This window comes from Episyrphus balteatus, chromosome 1, assembly GCF_945859705.1.
Source record: "Episyrphus balteatus chromosome 1, idEpiBalt1.1, whole genome shotgun sequence".
NCBI classification, from domain to species: Eukaryota; Metazoa; Arthropoda; class Insecta; order Diptera; family Syrphidae; genus Episyrphus; species Episyrphus balteatus.
The window spans coordinates 89,315,222-89,340,831 of record NC_079134.1 but is presented as its reverse complement, the minus strand read 5'-3'; the positions used below and the strand labels follow the sequence as shown (position 1 = coordinate 89,340,831).

Genomic DNA, 25,610 nt, shown 5'->3' with positions numbered 1-25,610 from the left:
AGAAACTAAGGCCGAATTACGACGAGAAAAAATCTAATAAGATCTTACTACTCATTAAGTCTTAAGCCTTTCGAACCCAAGCTATGAAAATCAATATTAAAAAATGTTTTTTCAGTATTATCGTGTCAAAAACATCACAAATAAGAAATATGAACAGCAAAAAGTTATGTTCCAAAATAATAAATAGCAAAACTAATTTGATATTCGTATGTTACATGTAAGTAACATACACTGCCTATTACCACCAAAAAAGTCGGAAAACATAGAAAATAATTTTTTATAGAACAATAATGTATGCTACTTCTTCTAAGCCAAAACACAAAACACTTTCTGGATTTAAGTTTTTTATACCTTTTTTTCAAAATTTTGACCATTTATAAAAAAAAATGTGCAAAAAAAATGTGGATTTCAGTCCTATTTGATAGAAAAAAATATTTATTTTATTTATTTATACAGACTAACATAGGAATCTTAAATTGCTAAGTTAGTACTAATTTTAGAGAGCACAGGCTGCAAGGGCTTTCGGCTCGCTATTATTAACAAATTTATAATTTAAAATCAAGACTTGTTATTGTTCTTTGAATAGTATCTAAACTTTTAACGTTAATGTTTTTGAGAATTTCGTAAATATTGTCATCATTGTTGAGTAGGGAGCGGTTGATGTGGACTAGGAGGTGGTTGATATCTAATGTTTCCGTACATCTGGGGCATGTTGAAGGTCTTTCTTTTTTTAGAAGATGGTGATGAGTGGATAGAGTGTGGCCTAAGCGAAGACGTACAAAACTGGTAATTGTGGGTTTCGCTGTTTGAACTGGATAAATATGGTATTTTATTATTGTTTATTCTTGAGTAGTGGTGGTTATATGTCATCCAGCTATTAATTTGGTTTGTTTTGACTTCTAGTTTCACTAATCTTAACAGATCTTTCTCATTATATGTGTTGTTTGAGATCGTTTTCGATGGTATTGAAGATTCCGTGGTAGACATTTGCTGGTGTATGATCCTTTGAGTACTCAGACAGCGACAGCTCAAAAGATTCGGGTCTACACAACCAGGGTGGGTACGTTGATGTTGGGTTGCAGTTTATTTTGTTTGGCAGTTTGAATTTTGAGACACTTTTCCAAATACACGATATTGCTGATGGAGTTCTTTTACTCGTGTCGAGCGAAGAGCAGCATTCGAGTCTTTGTTTATCACGGATCTCGTCGGAAACAAAAGTTTTGCCGAAAGTTTTAGATTTACTTCTTCATACCTTTCGTTGAGTGTTGGCAAGCCAGATTCAGCCAATATATTTTTTATAGGGGTTGTTGGGAATGCATTTAATGATTTTCTCGCAGCTTGATGATATGTAGGCTTAATTATATTGCAAGTAGATTTTGGACAGCTTCCATAGATACTAAGTCCGTAGTCTATTTTATTTAATATTAACATTTTAGTTAGATAGCATAGCGTATTAATATGAACTTCACATTTTTTGGAAGAAAGATACTTAATGATGTTAAGCCTTGCAGCGAGTGTTTTTTTTAATTCAATACAGTGGTTTTTCCAATTATATTTATTGTGAAAAGTTAATCCTAAAATACTTAAATTATTAACTGAATCTAGCTCTATATTGCTTATAGTAGGTACCTAAGGTTAAAGTTTTGGCATGACTTTTTTCTACATATATGAAATGTTTTACATTTTTGTAATGATTACCGAAAGGGGTGAGCCTTGTGGGATACCATTATGAAGGGGGTGGTTCGGGGAGTATGCGTTATTAACTTTAACACAAAATTTCCGGTTCGAAAGGAAAGCTTTAATGTACCCAAACATTTTTGGACCCAGGTTCCATTCCTTTAATTTTGATAGTACTAAGTGAACTCCTATTCTATCAAATGCTTTCTCGAAATCGAGTGAAAGTAAAGAAATGTGATTTTTTGCAGAAATAGCGTTTGCAATATAACTGTCAATATGGAGTAAGGCATCTTGACATACCCTTTTTGATTTAAATGCAACTTGATTAAAGCAATCAATTTTTTGGACTCAGTATACCAAAGGAGTCTTTTCGCTATTATTTTCTCCAGAATCTTTGAGATACATAGTAATAGTGAAATTGGTCTGTATCCGTCAATTTTGTTAATTTCTTTTTTAGGTTTGGGGATAGGGATAACCGTTGCTGTTTTCCAATATTGCGGTATTACACTTGAATCGAGAACTTTATTAAAGAGCTTGATAAGAATGATTTTTGTGTCTGTTGGCAGATTTTTAAACATTGGATATGAGAGTCTGTCTCTACCAGGTGTTTTCCCTTTTAGCTTGCTGAGGCATGATTCTAATTCGGATAGCGAAATGGGTTGCTGAAGATGATTGATTGCGGGATTGGTAGACGTGTAGGGTATAATGCGTAGGGCATAATTGCTTATTTCTGTGGGGTTAAGAAGAGGTCCAGAACTCCAGATTCAGTTTCAATGCACCTAATAGATCATGGTATGGCTGAGCCACTAAGTCTATTTATTTTATTCCAGATGTTGGTTACAGAAGAGTTTGGGTTAATGGATTGGGTAAATTCGTTGAAGCTTTTGATTTTGTTGATTTTAAGTGTTCTTCTGAAGAGAGCATTGGATTTCTTAAATAAAATAAGGTTTTCCGTTGTAGAGTTTTTTTTTTGAATTTTTTCCAAGCTTTCACTTTATTATCTTTTAAATTGTTAAGCTCCGTGTTCCACCAAGGGACAGCATATTTGGATTGTTTGGAACTAGTTTGAGGTATTGCAAGGTTAGCTGCATTACGCAGTGATTTTTGAAAAATGGCTGCTGATCTACTGATATTTGTATTGGTTTCAAGATCAAGGAATATTTTGGCAGTTGGTTTTGCATATTCAGGCCAGTTTGCTTTATCAATCTTGAATTTTAGTGAAGGGGCAGGGTTATCTATTTTTCCTATTGTAAGCGCATTTAAAATTGGAAAGTGATCGCTGTTGTGCAGATCATCTAAAGTTTTCCAACTCATTTTAGGGTATAAATCAGGGGAACAACAAGTAATGTCTATGTGTGTCAGCGTTCTGTGTGTAGAAAAATGCGTGGGTGAACCATCGTTCAATATAAGGAGATTTGAATTGGTTATAAAATTTTCAAGAATGGATCCTCTTTTTTTGTGCTAGGTGAACCCCAAAGTATGCTCCAGGCATTAACATCTCCACCAATTACTATTTCCCCCTTAACCTGTGTAAGAATGGGTGATGGATTGTTTCTGGAAATTAAAATATTAAGTTCGTCGTAATTATTTGTAAAGCCTTGCATATTCCATTGCAAAGTTACGAGAACTATATTTTTTCATTAGAATTCCACGTTTTTCCATTGGGTGGGACCAAAGGAAGCGTAGAAAAATTTTGGTTTGTTGTGTGTAACTGTGTTGCAGAAATATTGTTACAAGTAGAATTGACGTTTGATAAAATTGTGGTGTTCAGAATACGGCTCCGCTGCGCAGATGTTGAACCGAACGAGCTCCGAGAGGAGGATTTGTGTTTGATTTATAATGTGGGGTGTTGTTGTTGTGAGTTTGGTGTTTGAATTATTTTTGCTGGGATCAGCGTTATTTTTTTTGTTTGCTTTTTTCAATGCAGCTGCGGCTGCTTGTGTAGAGACGGCAAGAGATTGTGGTTGTGATGAATAAGCTGGGAGGTGATCGGAAGATGTATTTGTATTTGTTTCTGTTTTTTATTTTCGTAGTGCGTTTTATTTGTAGAGATTGAGGAATTATTTGTTGGAATGGGTGAAACGGTTGTTTGCGGTTGTGTATTTTTTTCATTTGCGATTGAAGGTGAAGAAGAAGTTGGTTTGAGGTTAGCTTGATTTTCTCGATTAGCAAATGATTCAAGATTCGTATTGATTTGGGAGGGGAATTGTTCATTGTAGATGCGTTTAGTGTCTGCCATACTGTGACGAAGCGTCACAACTTAGTTTTTCATTTTCAACAAACGAATGAAAATTGTATAAATAATTATACACAATTCGCATATCAACAATGCCTACACAGAGTAGGCCATGTGACGTAGCTGCACCACCAGAAACACAAAAACAAAAGAAACAAAAACACCACGAGTTGTCGTACGCGACAATCGTCAACCTCATCCTACATAAAAAAAAATGAATTTTAGTTTTCAATTTTAACTGTGTTACACTACACAGTGAGTTTCACCCGCCGATATCATATGAGGAAGCAAAAATTACGACAAAATTGCCGATCTTGCGCATCTCTGATATCAAGTACCTATTCATTTAGAGTATAGACACAGAGGCAAGTAGACCCGGAAAAGACCTGGTAATTAAACTGTCATTTCTTGAATTTTTGGTCCTAAATAGTAAATAAGTAGCTATTTAAGCAAATCATTTTTTTTTGATTTAAGAACCTGCACTTTCTTTGTTTTAATATTTGTTACGTCGTTTCGGCACACAGTACCTTCTTCAGACTGGAAACATCCCACAGACTACTCCATCGAGCCCTGGTTGGACAAAGTTCTCCTAGTGAGTTCCGACCAGAATTATCTCTACATTTTGGGGACATAAGGGTTTCCATTGGGATTCCCACAGACTACTCCTTCGAGTTTCTCGTTGGACGTAGGTTCTCCTGCCGAGTTCTGACCAGACTTCTCTCCGTATTGTGGGGACATAGGATTCCATTTGGATTCCAAAGACTTCTCCTTTGAGTTTCCTAGCTCATTGGACATAGGTTCTCCTAGCGAGTTCCGTCCAGAATCCTCTCCAGGTTGTATACTGGGGCCATAAGGGTTTCCATTAGGATCCCACAGACTACTCCTTCGAGCTTCTCGTTGGACATAGGTTCTCTTGCCGAGTTCCGACCAGACTTCTCTCTGTATTGTGGGGACATAGGTTTCCATTCGGATTCCAAAGACTTCTACTTTGAGTTTCCTAGCTCATTGGACATAGGTTCTCCTAGCGAGTTCCGTCCAGAATCCTCTCCAGGTTGTGTACTGGGGACATAAGGGCTTCTACTAGGATCCCACAGACTACTCCTTCGAGCTTCTCGTTGGACATAGGTTCTCCTGCCGGGTTCCGACCAGACTTTTCTGCGTATTGTGGGGACATAGGATTCCATTCGGATCCCAAAGACTTTTCCTTTGAGTTCCTTAACTCATTGGACATAGGTTCTCATAGTGAGTTCCGACCAGATTTCTTTCCGGATTGCGTGCCGGAGACACGAATTATATGAATTACTTGTTATACATAGAGATCAACATATTGTATATAAAATAGTAATAAGCAAGGACAATAAATAAAACCAATTGAAATTAATGGATAAAAAAATCTGTTTCCTTGAGTTCGGAACTTTCAAAACCCAAGTTTTGTTGCTTCTTTGGGAATAATCGTGGAACCCCCCTGAGCTTACCTCAGCATAAGTAAAAAAGCATCACAAATGGCGCCCGAGCAGGGACTTCTTGAATGTTCACCAAACCTCCGACCGAAATCATAAAAGTTTACCGGAACTCCTTCCGACTTTCTTGAAGGTTCAACCGAACTCCGACCGACCTGGAATCTTAAAGGAAACACCGACCGCCGCCGTTTACCGTTTTACCCGATAAGTCCTTTAAAGATTCACCTGATCCAGATTACCGATACTCAAGAGCCTTCAGAAAGCTTCACCGTCCAGAACCCGATTCATAACCAGCTTCATCATGCCTAGTGACTCCGAAGATGTACAACCGATCGAAGATTACAATCCGTACAAAAACCTAGGATTCATCTACTTTCTTAAGAAAGCAGAAATTATCGAAGTATTGGCCGCCAGAGAACTTGACCCCAGTGGCAACATACAAGACCTTAGAAAACGCTTAAGCCAGCACTTCAAAGACCTCCGAACACATAAATCGACACAGAATTTGTGCGAAGAATGGGAAGGCATAGTCGAGGAGAGAAACAACACCGAACCTCCCGAAGAAGATAAAGAAGATAACTCCGCTGGCAAGCAGCCGTATACAACATTGCTATTCCTCCGCCGCCACCCAAAACGCAACCGCTCTGGAATGACTTCGAATCAAAAGAGATTGTATTTGGTCATGGGATGAGTTTCGTTAACTATTCCTCCAGCAATTCTTACTTGCACGTTACGTCTTCCGTCTTGAGGACGAAATTTACAGAAAACGCCAGGGTCCTAGAGAACGTGCAAAAGAGTTCATTATGGCCGTTCAATATTTAATCCACCAGCATCCCACCCTTACCGTATTCGTATTCGTAAATCTCCGACCCGAATACCGTTATTATGTACGTCGTAGAGACTTCAGCACGCTGGACGAACTTATGACTCTAGCAGAGGAGTTCGAAATAATAAAGAACGAGGAAAATAGAAACCGACCCGCACCCTCTGTCAGAGGTTCAGCTCCGATGCAAAGATCTGGACCAGCTGCCATCATGACTATACGTGACGAAGGAATTCATCGTCACGCACCTGAAAATTCCCATCCGGCTCCAGCTCTGGTACACATCATGCAGTATGATCGTGCAACACACTGCTGGAAGTGTAAGCAGAGGGGACACCGAAAAGAGAATTGCCGCTGACAGTATAGATTATTTTGCTCTTTTTGTGGAACAGATGGAATCAAGTCGCAAGATTGCTTATGCCACCAAAACCCCACTGCGACTTTCAACACGCACCCAGATACCGACTCCCAAAACCTACCGAGTGCAACCGATCACCAGTATATGGTTTTAACGCACCGACCAAACCTGAGTTCGGAAAAAGGTCGCTCAAAAATAGTAAAGCCGTGTGTGCAGAGGCCAATGTCGCCACACTCCGCTGATTATGAAGTACCTTTTATGCTGGAAATCAGGCCGCCAAATAGTGCATACCTACTGTGTGCAAACCGCACCAGATTTTCGTAGCACAACATCGCCGCCACCAGCCAAAGAAGAACTTTCCAAGCTACACAGAGCAGATACTGAAATAAGATCGCCATGGATTATCCCTCCTACCAAGAAGCATCCACATGCTGCAAATGCAGAAAAAGAAGAGGGACACAGACAGCATGAATTCCTGCAACCGAATATCTCTACCAGCACTTTGGCCAACACCGGACCGATCGCCGAAGTCTCAGCAAAAATACTTGCAACAACCGTTTATACCCGCCAACCAGCTACTCCTACAAATATCGAATTAAACCAACCCCAGTCAACCGATTTAAAAGCAAAACCCGCCAGCAACGAAGAATTGAGAATACAACCAGCTACCGAGATTTGTCCTACCGCCGCCGCCGTTACCGAACCCATACCTACCCGATCTACCGTGCTTCATGCAAGACACGATACTACCGCCGTTTTTACATCCAGATATATCAACTCCGTTTCCGATACAATTCCGTCTAACATTCCTGACACCAGATCGTTCACCACCGCCGCCGCCGCCACAAGCTGTATCACCGCCGACAATTAATCCTGAATTAATATTTAAGTTAAGCTAAATTATAGAATAAGATTTTTTTTTTTTTAAGTATAAAAAAATAAGTTTAATATTTTTCTACATAAGTCAAAACGAGAGAGTTCTCGTTTAATAAAGTAAGGGGGGACTGTGACGAAGCGTCACAACATAGTTTTTCATTTTCAACAAACGAATGAAAATTGTATAAATAATTATACACAATTCGCATATCAACAATGCCTACACAGGGTAGGCCATGTGACGTAGCTGCACCACTACACAGTGGGTACCGCCATAGGTCAAAAATAAAAAAGTAAATGTCAGTTTTTTAAAATCCAATGATTAAACAACTTTCTTCAATCTCCCTTCGAACCAAAACCAAAAAAAGTTTGACGGTTACCATTTTTTCATTTCTTATCGCTGCAGTTATAAGGTGTGAACTTGCGATAGTGATAGCGGGTGTTAAAAAATTGTGAACAGTATTAAATTGTTATGGATATTAAACGAGAAGGTTAATACTTTCTTAAACATAAATTATATTGTTAAATAACATTAAGGCTAATTGTAATGGGACTCGTTAGCGAAGCAATTTTAATCATTTTTATTTAGCTCAATTTTCATTAAATTAGAGATTTAGTTGGTTTGCCTTCGAGTGCCCTCTACAATTTAAATTCTCAAATGAAGAATACCGTAATACCTTTCGAAATAATAGCGCCCTTTTTTTCCCTTTTCGAGTAATACGAGTTTAAATGACGATACACGGAGAAGAAAAAATTACAACGTTAAACTAAAAAAATTCCTTTTTGGCACTATTATTTTTATAAAACACTGAACTAGAGGGTAAGGGTAAAGTGCTCGACTGACAGTCAGGTGCATTTCCGGCATTAACCATTTTTTTTATATTTCCAAAAAAAAATTTGTTTACCTTTTTTATTTTTCTTGAAAATAACAAAAATTTTAAAAAACTGACTTGATGCATTTTTTTGCAATAATAAATCATATAAAATGATAATACAGGCGTTTCATTAAAAAAAAATGGTCATTATATTTTTGACCGCACTTTGTATGGGAGGCTACCCACTGTGCACCAGAAACACAAAAACAAAAGAAACAAAGACACCACGCGTTGTCGTACGCGACAATCGTCAACCTCATCCTACATAATCATTTTTATCAAAAAACAAAACCGACTTCCATGGATCAAAACTGCGTTTTATGGTTTTTCTAATAGTTGCTATGACTTTTACTGAACGAAATGGGACCACCACCTTTCCAATACAAAAAGAATTATCAAATTTGGTTCAGTCAGTCCAAAGTTATGCAGTAACAAACATAAAAAAAAAAAAAAAATACAGACGAATTGAATACCTATTTGGAAATCGGTAATAAAAGAAAATGAATTTTAGTTTTCATGAAATTTTAACGTTTAACTTTGTTACACATCACAGTGAGTTTCACCCGCCGATATCATATAAGGAAGCAAAAATTACGACAAAATTGTCGATCTTGCGCATCTCTGCTATCAAGTACCTATTCATTTAGAGTATAGACACAGAGGCAAGTAGACCCGGAAAAGACTTGGTAATTAAACTGTCATTTCTTGAATTTTTGGTCCTAAATAGTAAATAAGTAGCTAGTTGTATTAGGGAATCAGAAATCAACACAGGTAGTTTACAATAGAATTTAGAACAGGAAATTATTATTATACTAACAACTTATACCGGAATTATCTCCACATTTTGGGGACATAAGGGTTTCCATTGGGATTCCCACAGACTACTCCATCGAGCTTCTCGTTGGACAAAGGTTCTCCTAGTGAGTTCCGACCAGAATAATCTCCACATTTTGGGGACATAAGAGTTTCCATTAGGATTCCCACAGACTACTCCATCGAGCTTCTCGTTGGACAAAGGTTCTCCTAGTGAGTTCCGACCAGAATTATCTCCACATTTTGGGGACATAAGGGTTTCCATTGGGATTCCCACAGACTACTCCTTCGAGTTTCTCGTTAGACGTAGGTTCTCCTGCCGAGTTCTGACCAGACTTCTCTCCGTATTGTGGGGACATAGGATTCCATTTGGATTCCAAAGACTTCTCCTTTGAGTTTCCTAGCTCATTGGACATAGGTTCTCCTAGCGAGTTCCGTCCAGAATCCTCTCCAGGTTGTATACTGGGGCCATAAGGGTTTCCATTAGGATCCCACAGACTACTCCTTCGAGCTTCTCGTTGGACATAGGTTCTCTTGCCGAGTTCCGACCAGACTTCTCTCCGTATTGTGGGGACATAGGTTTCCATTCGGATTCCAAAGACTTCTACTTTGAGTTTCCTAGCTCATTGGACATAGGTTCTCCTAGCGAGTTCCGTCCAGAATCCTCTCCAGGTTGTGTACTGGGGACATAAGGGCTTCTACTAGGATCCCACAGACTACTCCTTCGAGCTTCTCGTTGGACATAGGTTCTCCTGCCGGGTTCCGACCAGACTTTTCTGCGTATTGTGGGGACATAGGATTCCATTCGGATCCCAAAGACTTTTCCTTTGAGTTCCTTAACTCATTGGACATAGGTTCTCATAGTGAGTTCCGACCAGATTTCTCTCCGGATTGCGTGCCGGAGACACGAATTATATGAATTACTTGTTATACATAGAGATCAACATATTGTATATAAAATAGTAATAAGCAAGGACAATAAATTGAACCAATTGAAATTAATGGATAAAAAAATCTGTTTCCTTGAGTTCGGAACTTTCAAAACCCAAGTTTTGTTGCTTCTTTGGGAAGAATCCTGGAACCCCCCTGAGCTTACCTCAGCATATGTAAAAAAGCATCACAATACTACACTTTTTCTGGGTTTTAACTTTTATGATCTCTTTCATCTGTAGGAATTTGGGACAGTCTTTAGATGATGAGGGATGAAGATCTAGGCAATTTGCGCACATGACCCTGGAGCACTCAGATTCTGTATGTGGTGGGAAATTGCATATATTGCACAAAGGAGTATTGTTGCATCTTTTGGTGGTACACTGAGCCAAAATACAACGTAAAATCAATGGAAACCACTTTGAATCAATGGAAAATCACTACATTTTTAGCCTAAAGTGGAGAATGATTGAATCAAAGTAGCACACTTTAAATCTATGTTGTTCACACATAAAAAAAATATAAAAAAAATAAAACTGGCAACCGTTGGGGATCGAACCTGCTATACCTGGGTTGACAAGCTTGTGCCTTACCACTGTACCATCTCACTTATAAAAATTGATGTGACAAACTTTAACTTAAGCATAGGACGATTTTTAGAAAATTAATGAATATATTTTTCACCATTGATTCAATGTAGTACGTATTAAAAATTACTATGCGTTTTTTCTCTGGGTGTATGTCCAAGTCACTGGCAATTCCTGCACCGCATAGGATTTGGATTGTACTCAGTAACCTTGGCATTAAAAAAGCCAATTTCGACTGTTTTGGGAACTTGATATGTGTCGAAAGTGAAGAGTAGTAAACCTGATGGACGTTGGTTTCCATCTACTTGTTTTGTAAATTTATACACTTCAGTAACTTTTTGTTCTGTCATTTCCTCTACGATTTCTTTCTCTGGAACATTGATAATCCAGGGAGCGTACACAATGCCTTTTGACGAATTAAGTTGCTTGTGTAGAGTTATTGTAACGGGCCAAAGGTTGGAAAGAATTTCCGTAGCGACAAATCTGTCAGCTACAGCTTGATTTTTTGTGAGGATTAAAATTTGTCCGTCTCTATGTAGTGAAATCTGCTCATACTCGGTACCTATTCCATCGATAGCTTTCTTTAGTCCAAAAATGCTAACTGACGAAAGAGGTTTATCTTCAATTGCAGAGGCAATGACAATGAATCTAGGATTTTTTTTATTATTGATTTTAGGGAGTTCGGGGTAGGGATTCAGGGGTTGATATGATTGTTTGGGTTTTTTATGGCGGGGTTGGGAAAGCACAACTTCGGAAAGCGCACTGAACCTATTTCCTCCCTTAGTTCTCGGCCCAGGGGCCGTACCCATAGTGGGAAAAAACAACTAACACTCGCGGAGATAAGAGATAAGGGAGAGTGAAAGAGGAAGGTATAAGTGTTTTTTTTTTACGGTAAAACCGAAATTAAAAAAAGTGGTGTATGTATTTGTACACAATAGAAAGCCGCCGGTTGGAACGATGCATGCAGCACGAGAGCTATTCGGTGACTGTAACAAAAAATTTAAAGTATGATATTTGACTAACTTTTTGTACTAATCCAGTAACTAGGCATTATTATCTTTCAATTAAGCCATCGAAACCTAAAAAATTATTTAATGGAATATATTTAACGAGTTTTTAAAGATATTTTACATAAGAGTAACGCTGGTACCGAAAGGGTTAACGGGACATAACCTACTGGTCAACCATAAAAAGAAAATAGGGCTTAGCACAGATGATCTATGTAGTGGCTGCGGCAATGAGGACGAACAGGAAAACACTACTCACTTCCCCTGTGAGTAGTGCTGGACAGTAGGCAGAGTGTTGGACAGTGCCAGCACTCTGCCGCACTATAAAAACATTTTTAGGGAACTTCTTCTTTAATAAATTACAAGAACTATCAGAACTGTCAGGCAACAGCCTACTGAACTTTGTCAAGTCTACCAAATGGCTCGACAAACCATAGGATTCATAGGATTAGGATTACACTTTTTTACTGAGGTTATAAATATTTCAGGGTATCAAAAGGGGTCTACATTGATCTAAGTGTGACGGTAACAACATCAACTGTCAGCCCATTTAACCTAACCTAACCTAACCTAACACGCACTTGTACTTGTAAACTTAACTGAACTGAGTGTCTATTAAGCTTTCGCGACTTAAGTAATGTTAACACGGCTGACAAACAATGGTAATATCCCGTATTAATGTTATAATTCAAATCGTGGAATCCGTAACAAAAGTGTGAAAACAAAAAGTATTCACGGCTTTTAGTATTAGGTAGGAAAGGTAATTTTTAAATTACCTTTCTTTTGAAGGGCTTGTTGTTTACATGAACGAAAAATTCGAAAGATTATGACTGTTTTTATCATATTTCCAGTGCAAAACAGAGCTAACACTAAATGCTCACCTTTTTTCTTCAGTAATTTGAATGAAAGAAAGAGGTAATCCAAAATGGTCCCATAAATCACAATTATTTTCTCATTCTGAAAAAAAAAAAATCTATGCAAAACAGCGACATTCCAAAATAATCCACTTCAAACAGTTCTTGGTTCCAATGCAAAACAAATTACTGAAGAAAAAAGGTGAGCATTTAGTGTTAGCTCTGTTTTGCACTGGAAATATGATAAAAACAGTCATAATCTTTCGAATTTTTCGTTCATGTAAACAACAAGCCCTTCAAAAGAAAGGTAATTTAAAAAGCAACATTTCCTCATCATTATCTCAAAAATGTCATTTTTTGACTTATCGCTCTTTTGCACTGAGGTTGCGATATATTGGCCGCGGCCCGTCCACCTTCTATACAAATACTTCACTCTCCCTAATTAAAAAAAAAAAATAATCGAGCGCACTCTTAACCTTGCCTCGCTCATCGCAGCTGCGAGACTGAAAATTAAATTTAGACCTCATATCCTTATGAATATCTATATACTCTTTTTTTTCTGAGACCCCAGCCCTATCAAACAATAAATTCATCTATTTATTCTTTCTTGACCAATCAGAATTGTCCATCGCCACATTTGTTTTCGCAAATTCTCATTTCTCTTTGTAACTATTGCCAGATCTAAACCCAGTCAAAATAATAGTTTTCCATTTTTCGAACTTTTGTTGCGCATACTTTTTTCCTTGAATAATTTTATCTGTTCATACTTTCCTACCTAATACTAAAAGTCGTGAATACTTTTCGTTTTCTCACTTTTGACGGGTTCCCCAAATCGTGACATATAGGTATAAAATGGCAGACAATATGACAACTTACCAGTCGGGAAAAACAGAAACTTAACGTCATTTTGATTGATAATCTCTCACAAAATATCGTATAACTAGACAAGTTGGCTGGAATTGGCCAAGATTTACTGGTTTAGCTCGAGGCACTACCCAACCAAGAAAATGAAAAGAGAAGAGCTTGCGCGAGCTTGCAAAATCTTGGCGGTCTTTTGAAAACAAAACTTGTGGACAAAAAAGCACTTAATAAAAAGTGTATTGGGTTTTCCAATGATGGGTACTGGAATTCTTTAAGTTCAAGTATTAAGAGTGTTCTTTGAAAATATAAAATATTTTCGAAATTACTTTTGAAAATGGGTTTTCGCGCTATAGAGTCCCATTTCATCCCACAGTGGGGCGCTGTTCAAATGCTTCAACCCTATTTTCTTGTTTGTTCTAATTTGAAACTGTTTTAATAGCTTTCTTTTACTCAACTCACCAAAATAGCATCACGTATGTTCTTTTTAATATCATCAACTTTTTGTTTTTTTTCCTGCTCGGAAAATCCATCAACGTGAAGTATACGCATTTGTTTGACTATTGTTGACTTGCCAGATTCACCAGCTCCGAGCAACAACAGTCTATGTGTTGCTCTATAAAGCTGTTTATCCTTTTGTAATTGCTTTGAAATCGCGTCGCTTCGTCGTTTCTGACTCTTGGAATCATCAGGATTAGCATCCGCTTGTTTTGAGTCTGGAGAACCAAAACAACCCATAGTATTCCAGGGAGTCCACCAACAAATACCTCCACTGTCTCGTACACTTTCGGGAGACTCCGCTCCTCTGGTGTCACTATACCGAGCCAGCCTGTAAGAAAAAAAATATAATAAAGTTATTTATTTATTGTGTTACCCTATTTTCCGAAAAGTTTTCCGAGATTTTTCATAAAAAAACATATTTTCATTTTCCATGTTTCCAGTGCACACTTTTTTCATTATCAAAACAATTTTTCTTTTATCATTTACAGAATTTTGGAAATACAGAAAATTTTGAAATCCAGAATTTTGTGTTTACAGAATTTTAGAATACAGAATTATGAATTTACAAAATTTTAAAACACAGAATTTTGAATTTACAGAATTTTAAAATACAGAATTTTGGAATACAGAATTTTGGAATCCGAATTTTGGCCCATACAGAATTTCGACGGGTTGGTGATGAATGACCAAAACCCATAATCCCAAAGAGAAAATCCCCAAAGCCAAAATCCCCAAGACAGACCTGGGTATAGACAAAATGTCCAGGAAAAAATCTCCAAAAAAAAAAATCTCCGAGCGAAAATCCCAAAATTTCAGATGCGCAAGTTGTGTATCAAGCAATCAAATCGCGCGCGCGATTTGATTGCTTGATACACAACTTGCGCATCTTCATTTTGGAAAGACCTATTTTTACTCATATTTAATTGTAAGCTGTGATAACTTGCCTCAAAAGATTATGCTTAGTTCAACTTGCTGTATCCTTCCAGTATTTTAGAATCATTGTTAAGGCACACGAATGGTAGTTCCAACAACGAAGGTTCATGTGACGGTTGTTTACATAATTTATTTTTTGTGTTCCGTTTTAAAAGAGGAACCTTTATGATTTCAAAATTGTCGTGTTTAGACCTGATTTTACTTTGCCTTTAGTGTTTTTTTATCATTCTATTACGTTTTTGTTTTTGCTATTTGGAGATTTTTGGGGATTTGGAGAAAATGGGAGAAAAAATTATTTATTGGAGATTTTGTCCATTGGATCCCTTTCCCCATGGAGATTTTGTCCATGGGGTCAAAGATTTTCTGGAGATTTTATCCGATTGAGATTTTTTTTTTTGGAGATAGTGTAGGTTTCCCAATTTCGACCCCAACCCGGTACAAACGCGGCCGGCGGTTTATGATTTTTGTAGCGAAAATAATCGAGTATTCTTTTTTGATGAACCATTGAAAAAGTTATAAAATTCTTAATTCAAAAATACAATCTTTCCCATGTTAATCATATGGGAAATTGAAATTTGCGATGCGGAAGTAATTAATATTAATATAACGAGCTGTAACTTCTACAAATTTTTTTTGAACAAAAAAAAATTATTTTTTTTGAATCAGTCTAATATATATGTATAAGTGTGGTCCACGTTGTAAGCAAAAAAATAAACCCTATAATTCATTACTTCCCCACCCATTATTTTGCTACAGATATCTATACCAATATATGCTGAAAGTTTTAGCTCTCAAAAGTAAAAGGAAGAGGGCGCTCATCAGCTTTGAAATATTAGACTTTTGTAACCTTAATATCTGATTATATCGTAATAGGACTTGGCTTGGAGTTGGAATTTGGCTTAAATATGATAAGCACGCATGATTGCGACAGCCAAGTTAATGATTTTCATGTTTCTTTGTTTTTGAGTCATTCACATTTCATAGATTAATTCTGTTTTGTTTTAACTTTAAGCAAAAATTACTTACAGAAGAATTTAAATGAACACAAAAAATCTTTGAAAACATCACTTAACTAGTGGTTTTTTATAAAAGAAAAAACATATCATGAAAAACTTTACCACGTTACAACTTTATTCACTTGATAAATTAAAAAAAAGTTAATTACTAGGCATGAGCACCTAGCTAGAACAGCATCTGAGCAAAAACTTTGAGCCTGTTGAGCGCCCACTTACACTTCACCTAAAAAAGCTGAAATTTCACGTGAGTAATACAAAACACAAATGCAACCAATTTTTGAGTGGGGAACAACGGAAATGTAAAAACCAAAAAAATTGTATTTGTATAATCCTCTCATCCACGTATAATATACACTCCTTTCTAGCAGAATAGGTACACAATTTTTCAGATGTTCCATGTTTTTTTCCGCACAGATTAAGAAAAATTATGTAATCATTTTTTAAGATGCTAGCAGATACCCTTAATTCAACATTATCCTCAATATCTTTCTTAAAGCCTTCCCAGTTAGTTTTACCGTTTGTTAGCCTAGGTGGTATTTCAACTTTAACCAACTTTAACAAGACTATAGCTCATAGTGGGAATAACGGGAGAATGGTCAGAGAAAAGATCAGAGCATTCCGTTATTTTAATTCGATTTGACGGTATTCCCCTGACTATAAAAAAAAATCAATCAGGTCATGTATTTTCGAGGTATCTTCCGGCCAATAAGTTGGTTTCCCAGTAGAATGAAAGTCACAATTATTCTCCATACCGGCTTCGTATAACGCTCGGCCTTTTTGAGATATACATCTAAAACCGCAAAACGAATGCTTTGCATTAAAGCCGCCGCCGATCATTAAAGTTGGTCTAAGTTATTTTAGCTAGTTTGAAAATTCATTTGTATCAATTTTGTACCGCGGAGGGCAGTATGTAGATGAGATATTCAGTACATCATCAACTTGCACACTTACATATAAGCTGCATCGATTCAAGCTCAAGCTTAAAACCTATAGAGTGTTTGATACAATCTTTTATATATAATGAAGCTCCGCCTCTTGCTTTGTTTGACGGATGAATTGCGTGGAAATCAAGAAAACCTTTGATATTGATATTGAAACATGGGTTTCTGATACCAGACAAATGTCAATATCTTTTTCCCGCATAACCATTTCTAATTCTCCAAGTCTTTGCCACAATATGTTGGCGTTCTATGTAATAATTTTAAGCTTTTCCATCATTTATATTTGTATAATTTTGGATGAAATAAAATAATGGAGTTTAGATAGTCTTTCCGAAATAAATTTATTAAGTTTCAACTGATCCTCAAATTTTAATAGAATTATAGCCAAGCATTGAGAAAATGCGTCAGGTTTGGAATAATTTTTTATTACGGGTGAAGCCGACATTTCAGCGGCAACAAATGGTATCAAATTAAATAGCCTCTCAACACCTTTTCAAAAAGGTTTCATTCAACTTTTAAATCCATCTCCTTCATGTACAAAATGCAATCCATTTCGTTCTTATAGGCCAAAAACTAGTCTTTGATGACGTCACTTCGACAAAAAAAAGATAGCACCTCAACAATTTAGATTCCAATATTTGAGAATGCAGGAATTTGATGCTCATTTAATGCTCATTTAATTCTTGATACAATAATGATCTAATCAAAATACTAAATTTTTCCACAACGCAACGTACCTAACAAACAAAAATATATCACCTCTACAACATAAATTTCTTCAATGGAAATTTGATGTCTAATTGATGTTATTTAATTATAGTTCGAAACGAAGATTGATGCTCTTCAAAAAGCTACCTTTCAAATAGATATCTCATCTTAACTTTTTACCTTCACAAGCCTTAACAACATTTTTGATTACCTGCCTACTTCACTTCATTCAAGAAAGTGTAGATAAGGTAAACTCAAAATTTCGCAAAAGTTGGTAGGTACCTACTTATGCAACAAATTTATTCTCCTAAGGGTAAAGGCCTCAATTCCACTTTTGATTCCTCTTATGTTGGCGAACGTTTTCAAAATTGAAATTAAATTTTAAAAATTATGCACTCACTTTTTTTCAAACATAGGAATATGATAACAATAAGCATTATGGTTACAATTTCTAGAATCTCCTTGAAGAACCTTTAAGAACTTGTACAAATTGTGTTTAGTGTATTGATATCCTTACATTTTGATGTTGTTTTTCCGTCGCCTAGTTAAAATATCACAGTCAATTTTTATATAGCCTTAATTTTGGAGAGATGCATTTCACATTCATTTAATTTCGTTTACTTCCACTCTTACATTTTTAAATACCTCAACGCTCTTCATCCAATCAGGTCGCTACTTCCTTTTTTTTTAAACAAACAAAATAAAAATGTATGTATCTATACTAAATAAAAAAAATCACACATAATTTTCATAAGCATAATCGCATGTGTATGCGTTGATTTTAATTTTGACTCCGCCCTCGACAGCATACTTTGATGAAAATACACTATCCAAATCAGTAGAAGCAGAGCCGGCTCAGAACAACACGACTTTGTACACCCCGATTCAACCCACAGCCCGACTCAAGATAGTCCGACTCATCGCAACTCGACTCAGGTAAGAACTCGACCTGAGTGGAGTTGCGATGAGTCGAGCTTTGCCGCTCTGTAACTTTTGGACGAGTTTACAATTCCAAATAATTTTAACGCATATAGACTCAGTACATATTTAAGATGTCCTACCAATCACTCAAAAGTACCGCTAAAATAGATGACTTTTTTATTTATTGCTATGGGTCGTCCAACTGTGTGTCGTGAGATGGGGTGTACAAAGCCGTGCTGTCCTGAGTCGGGCTATACCCTTCCCTCCAAATGTGCAATACCTTCACCTTCAAATGTTTCTTTCTTTAGTCGGTTTCAGACCTCTTGATAGGTAAGTATGATGTGTGTTCTCTTGAGTCAAAAATTTTATGACAAAGGTATATCTATACAAGCCTGTTCATTTGAGCTAGAAACATGAGTTGTGAAATTATTCTAAGATTTAGGTTTTATATTTATACACATAGTAGATACAGTAGCGAGCAAAAAAAAATGCAAACAAAAGAGGTTTAAAGAGTTTTAAACAAGAACTAAGTTACCAAATTTGGCATATTGAAACTGTTTTATTTTCATTAAACAGAGTCAATTTGTGGAATATTTTACTCCAAAACCATTATTTGGTCAAAAGTCTACCTAAATATGCGTTTTTTTTTTGTTCGCTACTGTATAACGTCGGCGTAAAGCAAAATTGTTCTAAATCCTTAAGAAATCCTATGTACTTAAAACAATTTTGCTTTACGCCGACGATATGTAGGTCGTAGGTCGTGGCTCCGTGAAGCCAGAACTGCCACCTCAAAATTTTTGAACCAAATTTGTCTAATTCGTTTGTCCACCGTTTGTCCATGTTTGTCCACTCAAAATTTTCGTTTGTCCACCCTTCAAAAAAATTTTAGAGCAAATTCTTTTTTTTTATAGGAAGTCTGAAAAATGAAAAATCGTCTAAAACGCTCAAATTTTAAGATAGACGTATAAAACCAACTGCAATCGTTTTTCTATGTACACACCAAATATTATCGTTTTTCCACCCCCCGTTTAGGAGCAATTCCAAAAACAAATTTTGCACTGAAAAATTGAAATTCCCCTAAAATCCCCAAAAATCAATTTTCATCAAAAATTCAAACTGCTGTCGTTTGTCCACCTCGAGTTCTTTACGTATACCAAAAATCATCGTTTGTCCACCCTCCGTTTAGGAGATATTCCAAAAAGAATTTTTTTATAGCAACTCAAAAAAAAGTACGCATACACCACAGTGTACCTGTACTGAAAATTAAAAAGTCCTCAAAAATTATTATTTTTTGAAAATTCAAACGGCAATCGTTTGTCCACCTCGAGAAATGGATACAAACAAAAAATCATCGTTTGTCCAACCCCCGTTTAGGTGATATTCAAAAAACAAAATTTGTACTGAAAAATTCAAAGTCCCATAAAATCTCCAAAAATTGACTTTTTTCAAAATTTTCTGTCGTTTGTCCACCTCGAGTTCTATACGTATACCAAAAATCGTCGTTTGTCCACCCTACGTTTAAAAGATATTCAAAAAACAAATTTTGTACTGAAAATTTCAAAGTCCCATAAAATCTCCAAAATTTGACTTTTTTCAAAATTTCAAATTTCTGTCGTTTGTCCACCTCGAGTTCTATACGTATACCAAAAATCGTCGTTTGTCCACCCTACGTTTAAAAGATATTCAAAAAACAAATTTTGTACTGAAAATTTCAAAGTCCCATAAAATCTCCAAAATTTGACTTTTTTCAAAATTTCAAATTTCTGTCGTTTGTCCACCTCGAGTTCTATACGTATGCCAAAAATCGTCGTTTGTCCACCCTACGTTTAGAAGATATTCAAAAAACAAAATTTGTACTGAAAATTTCAAAGTCCCATAAAATCTCCAAAATTTGACTTTTTTCAAAATTTCAAATTTCTGTCGTTTGTCCACCTCGAGTTCTATACGTATACCAAAAATCGTCGTTTGTCCACCCTACGTTTAAAAGATATTCAAAAAACAAATTTTGTACTGAAAATTTCAAAGTCCCAAAAAATCTCCAAAATTTGACTTTTTTCAAAATTTCAAATTTCTGTCGTTTGTCCACCTCGAGTTCTACACGTATACTAAAAATCGTCGTTTGTCCACCTTACTTTCAGAAAATATTTAAATAAACAAAAAATTCAAGGTCCTATAAAATCCCCTAAAAATTTTTGTTTCAAAAATGTTACTGCTTATTCTTATTCAAATAACTAAGCACTCTCTCAGTATTAGGTTCACTTTATCTAATTATATGAAAAAAAGTATCCAAAAATGGTATGAAAAGCAAAAAATTTGTTTGACAATTTTTAATTTTGCAGTAAGAAAATTTTTTTTTATTAACTTACTTTTTTTTGAAAATTAAATGATTAGGTATTTCAAATGTATCCTTTCATTTTTTATAAAGTGATCCGTTGTTGAGGTATGAATAGTTTAATTCAAGAGTATGAATATTTGTTTGAAGACTGAAAATGAAGTCTTTAAAAACAAATAAGCTATATGAATAGCCTTTCAAAAAATAATAAATGACTTTATCAAAAAAAAATTTCTCACTTCCTTAAGAGAAAATAAGACAGTTCTATTTCTATTTCACCATTTTAAATAAAATCTTTACTTCTAAAATTGTAAAACAAGAAAAATGAAGCTTTCACATGCTTTTTGTTTTGTCATGATACAATTATTTTTCATTGAGAAACAGCTTATCAAAAATCACTAAAAAAAGAATCACGAATTTTGTTTGTGCCTAAAATTTTTTGGGCTACTGTATTTAGTTCATATAAATAGTTTAATTTAGTATGGTAAATTAAAGTGCTTAGTTATTTGAATAAGAATTAGTGCTAAAATTATTGTAAAAAAAATTTTTGGGGTTTTTGTTATTTTTACTAAGGAATGTATGCGTATTTTCTTGAGAGTTGCTATAGAAAAATTCTTTTTGGAATATCTCCTAAACGTAGGGTGTACAAACGACGATTTTTATTATACGTGTAGAACTCGAGGTGGACAAACGACAGAAATTTGAAATTTTGAAAAAAGTCAAATTTTGGAGATTTTATAGGACTTTGAAATTTTCAGTACAAAATTTGTTTTTTGAATATCTTTTAAACGTAGGGTGGACAAACGACGATTTTTGGTATACGTATAGAACTCGAGGTGGACAAACGACAGAAATTTGAAATTTTGAAAAAAGTCAAATTTTGGAGATTTTTTGGGACTTTGAAATTTTCAGTACAAATTTTGTTTTTTGAATATCTTCTAAACGTAGGGTGGACAAACGACGATTTTTGGCATACGTATAGAACTCGAGGTGGACAAACGACAGAAATTTGAAATTTTGAAAAAAGTCAAATTTTGGAGATTTTATGGGACTTTGAAATTTTCAGTACAAATTTTGTTTTTTGAATATCTTCTAAACGTAGGGTGGACAAACGACGATTTTTGGCATACGTATAGAACTCGAGGTGGACAAACGACAGAAATTTGAAATTTTGAAAAAAGTCAAATTTTGGAGATTTTTTGGGACTTTGAAATTTTCAGTACAAATTTTGTTTTTTGAATATCTTCTAAACGTAGGGTGGACAAACGACGATTTTTGGCATACGTATAGAACTCGAGGTGGACAAACGACAGAAATTTGAAATTTTGAAAAAAGTCAAATTTTGGAGATTTTATGGGACTTTGAAATTTTCAGTACAAAATTTGTTTTTTGAATATCTTTTAAACGTAGGGTGGACAAACGACGATTTTTGGCATACGTATAGAACTCGAGGTGGACAAACGACAGAAATTTGAAATTTTGAAAAAAGTCAAATTTTGGAGATTTTTTGGGACTTTGAAATTTTCAGTACAAATTTTGTTTTTTGAATATCTTCTAAACGTAGGGTGGACAAACGACGATTTTTGGCATACGTATAGAACTCGAGGTGGACAAACGACAGAAATTTGAAATTTTGAAAAAAGTCAAATTTTGGAGATTTTATGGGACTTTGAAATTTTCAGTACAAAATTTGTTTTTTGAATATCTTTTAAACGTAGGGTGGGGTTTTTGTTATTTTTACTAAGGAATGTATGCGTATTTTCTTGAGAGTTGCTATAGAAAAATTCTTTTTGGAATATCTCCTAAACGTAGGGTGTACAAACGACGATTTTTATTATACGTGTAGAACTCGAGGTGGACAAACGACAGAAATTTGAAATTTTGAAAAAAGTCAAATTTTGGAGATTTTATAGGACTTTGAAATTTTCAGTACAAAATTTGTTTTTTGAATATCTTTTAAACGTAGGGTGGACAAACGACGATTTTTGGTATACGTATAGAACTCGAGGTGGACAAACGACAGAAATTTGAAATTTTGAAAAAAGTCAAATTTTGGAGATTTTTTGGGACTTTGAAATTTTCAGTACAAATTTTGTTTTTTGAATATCTTCTAAACGTAGGGTGGACAAACGACGATTTTTGGTATACGTATAGAACTCGAGGAGGACAAACGACAGAAATTTGAAATTTTGAAAAAAGTCAAATTTTGGAGATTTTATGGGACTTTGAAATTTTCAGTACAAATTTTGTTTTTTGAATATCTTCTAAACGTAGGGTGGACAAACGATGATTTTTTGTTTGTATACATTTCTCGAGGTGGACAAACGATTGCCGTTTGAATTTTTGAAAAATAATAATTTTTGGGGACTTTTTAATTTTCAGTAGAGGTACACTGTGGTGTATGCGTACTTTTTTTTGAGTTGCTATAAAAAAATTCTTTTTGGAATATCTCCTAAACGGAGGGTGGACAAACGATGATTTTTGGCATACGTATAGATCTCGAGGTGGACAAACGACAGAAATTTGAAATTTTGAAAAAAGTCAATTTTTGGAGATTTTATGGGACTTTGAATTTTTCAGTACAAATTTTGTTTTTTGAATATCACCTAAACGGGGGTTGGACAAACGATGATTTTTTGTTTGTATCCATTTCTCGAGGTGGACAAACGATTGCCGTTTGAATTTTTGAAAAATAATAATTTTTGGGGACTTTTTAATTTTCAGTAGAGGTACACTGTGGTGTATGCGTACTTTTTTTTAAGTTGCTATAAAAAAAATTCTTTTTGGAATATCTCCTAAACAGAGGGTGGACAAACGATGATTTTTGGTATACGTAAAGAACTCGAGGTGGACAAACGACAGCAGTTTGAATTTTTGATGAAAATTGATTTTTGGGGATTTTAGGGGAGTTTTAATTTTTCAGTGCAAAATTTGTTTTTGGAATTGCTCCTAAACGGGGGGTGGAAAAACGATAATATTTGGTGTGTACATAGAACTCGAGGTGGACAAACGATTGCAGTTGGTTTTATACGTCTATCTCAAAATTGGAGCGTTTTAGACGATTTTTCATTTTTCAGACTTCCTATAAAAAAAAAGAATTTGCTCTAAAATTTTTTTGAAGGGTGGACAAACGAAAATTTTGGGTGGACAAACATGGACAAACGGTGGACAAACGAATTAGACAAATTTGGTTCAAAAATTTTGAGGTCGCAGTTCTGGCTTCACGGAGCCAAAATGCATCAAAAAAAGAAATAGTATGATATTGAATATTTTTTCCTGATGGCCGTTTAAAGCGACCAAAAAAACTTATGTCAGTTGATACAAACTTAATCTACCTACTAGTTCCTGGAACTAGTTCCGCGGAACTATCTAGAATTTGAGTTTTTTTTTCAGGAAAATGCATCAAAAAAAGAAATAGTATGATATTGAATATTTTTTTCTGATGGCCGTTTAAAGCGACCAGAAAAACTTATGTCAGTTGACACAAACTTAATCTACCTACTAGTTCCTGGAACTAGTTCCGCGGAACTACCAAAAATTTGAGTTTTTTTCAGGAAATTGCATCAAAAAAAGAAATAGTGTGATATTGAATATTTTTTCCTGATGGCCGTTTATAGCGACCAGAAAAACTTATGTCAGTTGACACAAACTTAATCTACCTTTTAAAGCGGCCAGAAAAACTTATGTCAGTTGACACAAACTTAATCTACCTTTTAAAGCGGCCAGAAAAACTTATGTCAGTTGACACAAACTTAATCTACCTACTAGTTCTTGGAACTAGTTCCGCGCTACTATCTAGAATTTGAGTTTTTTTCAGGAAAATGCATCAAAAAAAGAAATAGTATGAATTTGAATATTTTTCCCTGATGCAAGACATGTAACTGGAACTATTAATGTAGTTCCATGTCCGTGAGCATGATTCATAAGAGTGTAGTTGTGGTGTTGGTTTGTGAATTTTTGGCGCTCAACTCGTTCGCATCCATGTGTGTTGGCTTTGGATGAGAATTCTATGACATGCGTGTGTGTATTGTGTATTTCAAACAGAGACATATTCGCTTTCGTTTTGTTTCTTGTTAATCTTCTTCTTTCTTTCTTTCTTTCTTTCTTTCTTTCTTTCTTTCTTTCTTTCTTTCTTTCTTTCTTTCTTTCTTTCTTTCTTTCTTTCTTTCTTTCTTTCTTTCTTTCTTTCTTTCTTTCTTTCTTTCTTTCTTTCTTTCTTTCTTTCTTTCTTTCTTTCGTTCTTTCTTTCTTTCTTTCTTTCTTTTGTGTCTGGCTGTGTCGGAACGATGGAACTGTTTAAATTAATTTTGTGGAACGAGTGGAACTAGTTCCGAGTAAGGAACTAGTTCCAGGAACTATTTGGCTCCGGAACTACCCATCTCTAATTTGCAGGTAAGTATGATGTGCGTTCTCTCAAGTCAAAAATATTATTACAAAGGTGTATCTATACAAGCCTGTTCATTTAAGCTAAAAACAAGAGTTGTGAAATTATTCTAAAATTTAGGTTATACATCTATACACAACACATATAGACCGAGAGCCAACCAAAATGTGAGTATGCAGTTTTATAGCCTTATGGCTTCTAATGACGTATTCGAAAGTCTGCTTTAAATCACGGCTTTATATGGTTTTCGGGGGTTAAACAACGCGAGGCTAAGTAAGCAAAAATTCACATTCTGAATATAAGGTATGATGCTCTGTCATTTCCCCTAAGCCTCAATACCTCAATCTCGGTGATACGACAAATAGAAATCAAGATATAAGCTTTTTTAACTAACCATATCAACTCACTTCTTGGAGAGTTTTGAGTTCAAAATAACAAATAAAAAATTAAACAGAAAAGTCAACAAAACAAAGCCGCTTAAAAAGCTTATATCTTGAGTTCTATTAACCGCATCGTCAAG

At 35.3% G+C, this 25,610-nt stretch overlaps 1 protein-coding gene across 2 annotated transcripts in view; it reads right to left on the bottom strand.

Annotated features, from left to right (window-relative positions):
* LOC129907415 (guanine nucleotide-binding protein G(s) subunit alpha) overlaps window positions 1–25,610 on the bottom strand; it is a 298,316-nt gene that overhangs the window by 242,994 nt on the left and 29,712 nt on the right. For both annotated transcript variants that reach the window (XM_055983618.1, XM_055983627.1), the window contains exon 2: window positions 13,817–14,183. In XM_055983618.1, coding sequence (XP_055839593.1) covers window positions 13,817–14,092 — 276 coding nt within the window. In that variant the 5' untranslated portion in view covers window positions 14,093–14,183. The remainder of the gene's footprint in view (window positions 1–13,816; window positions 14,184–25,610) is intronic.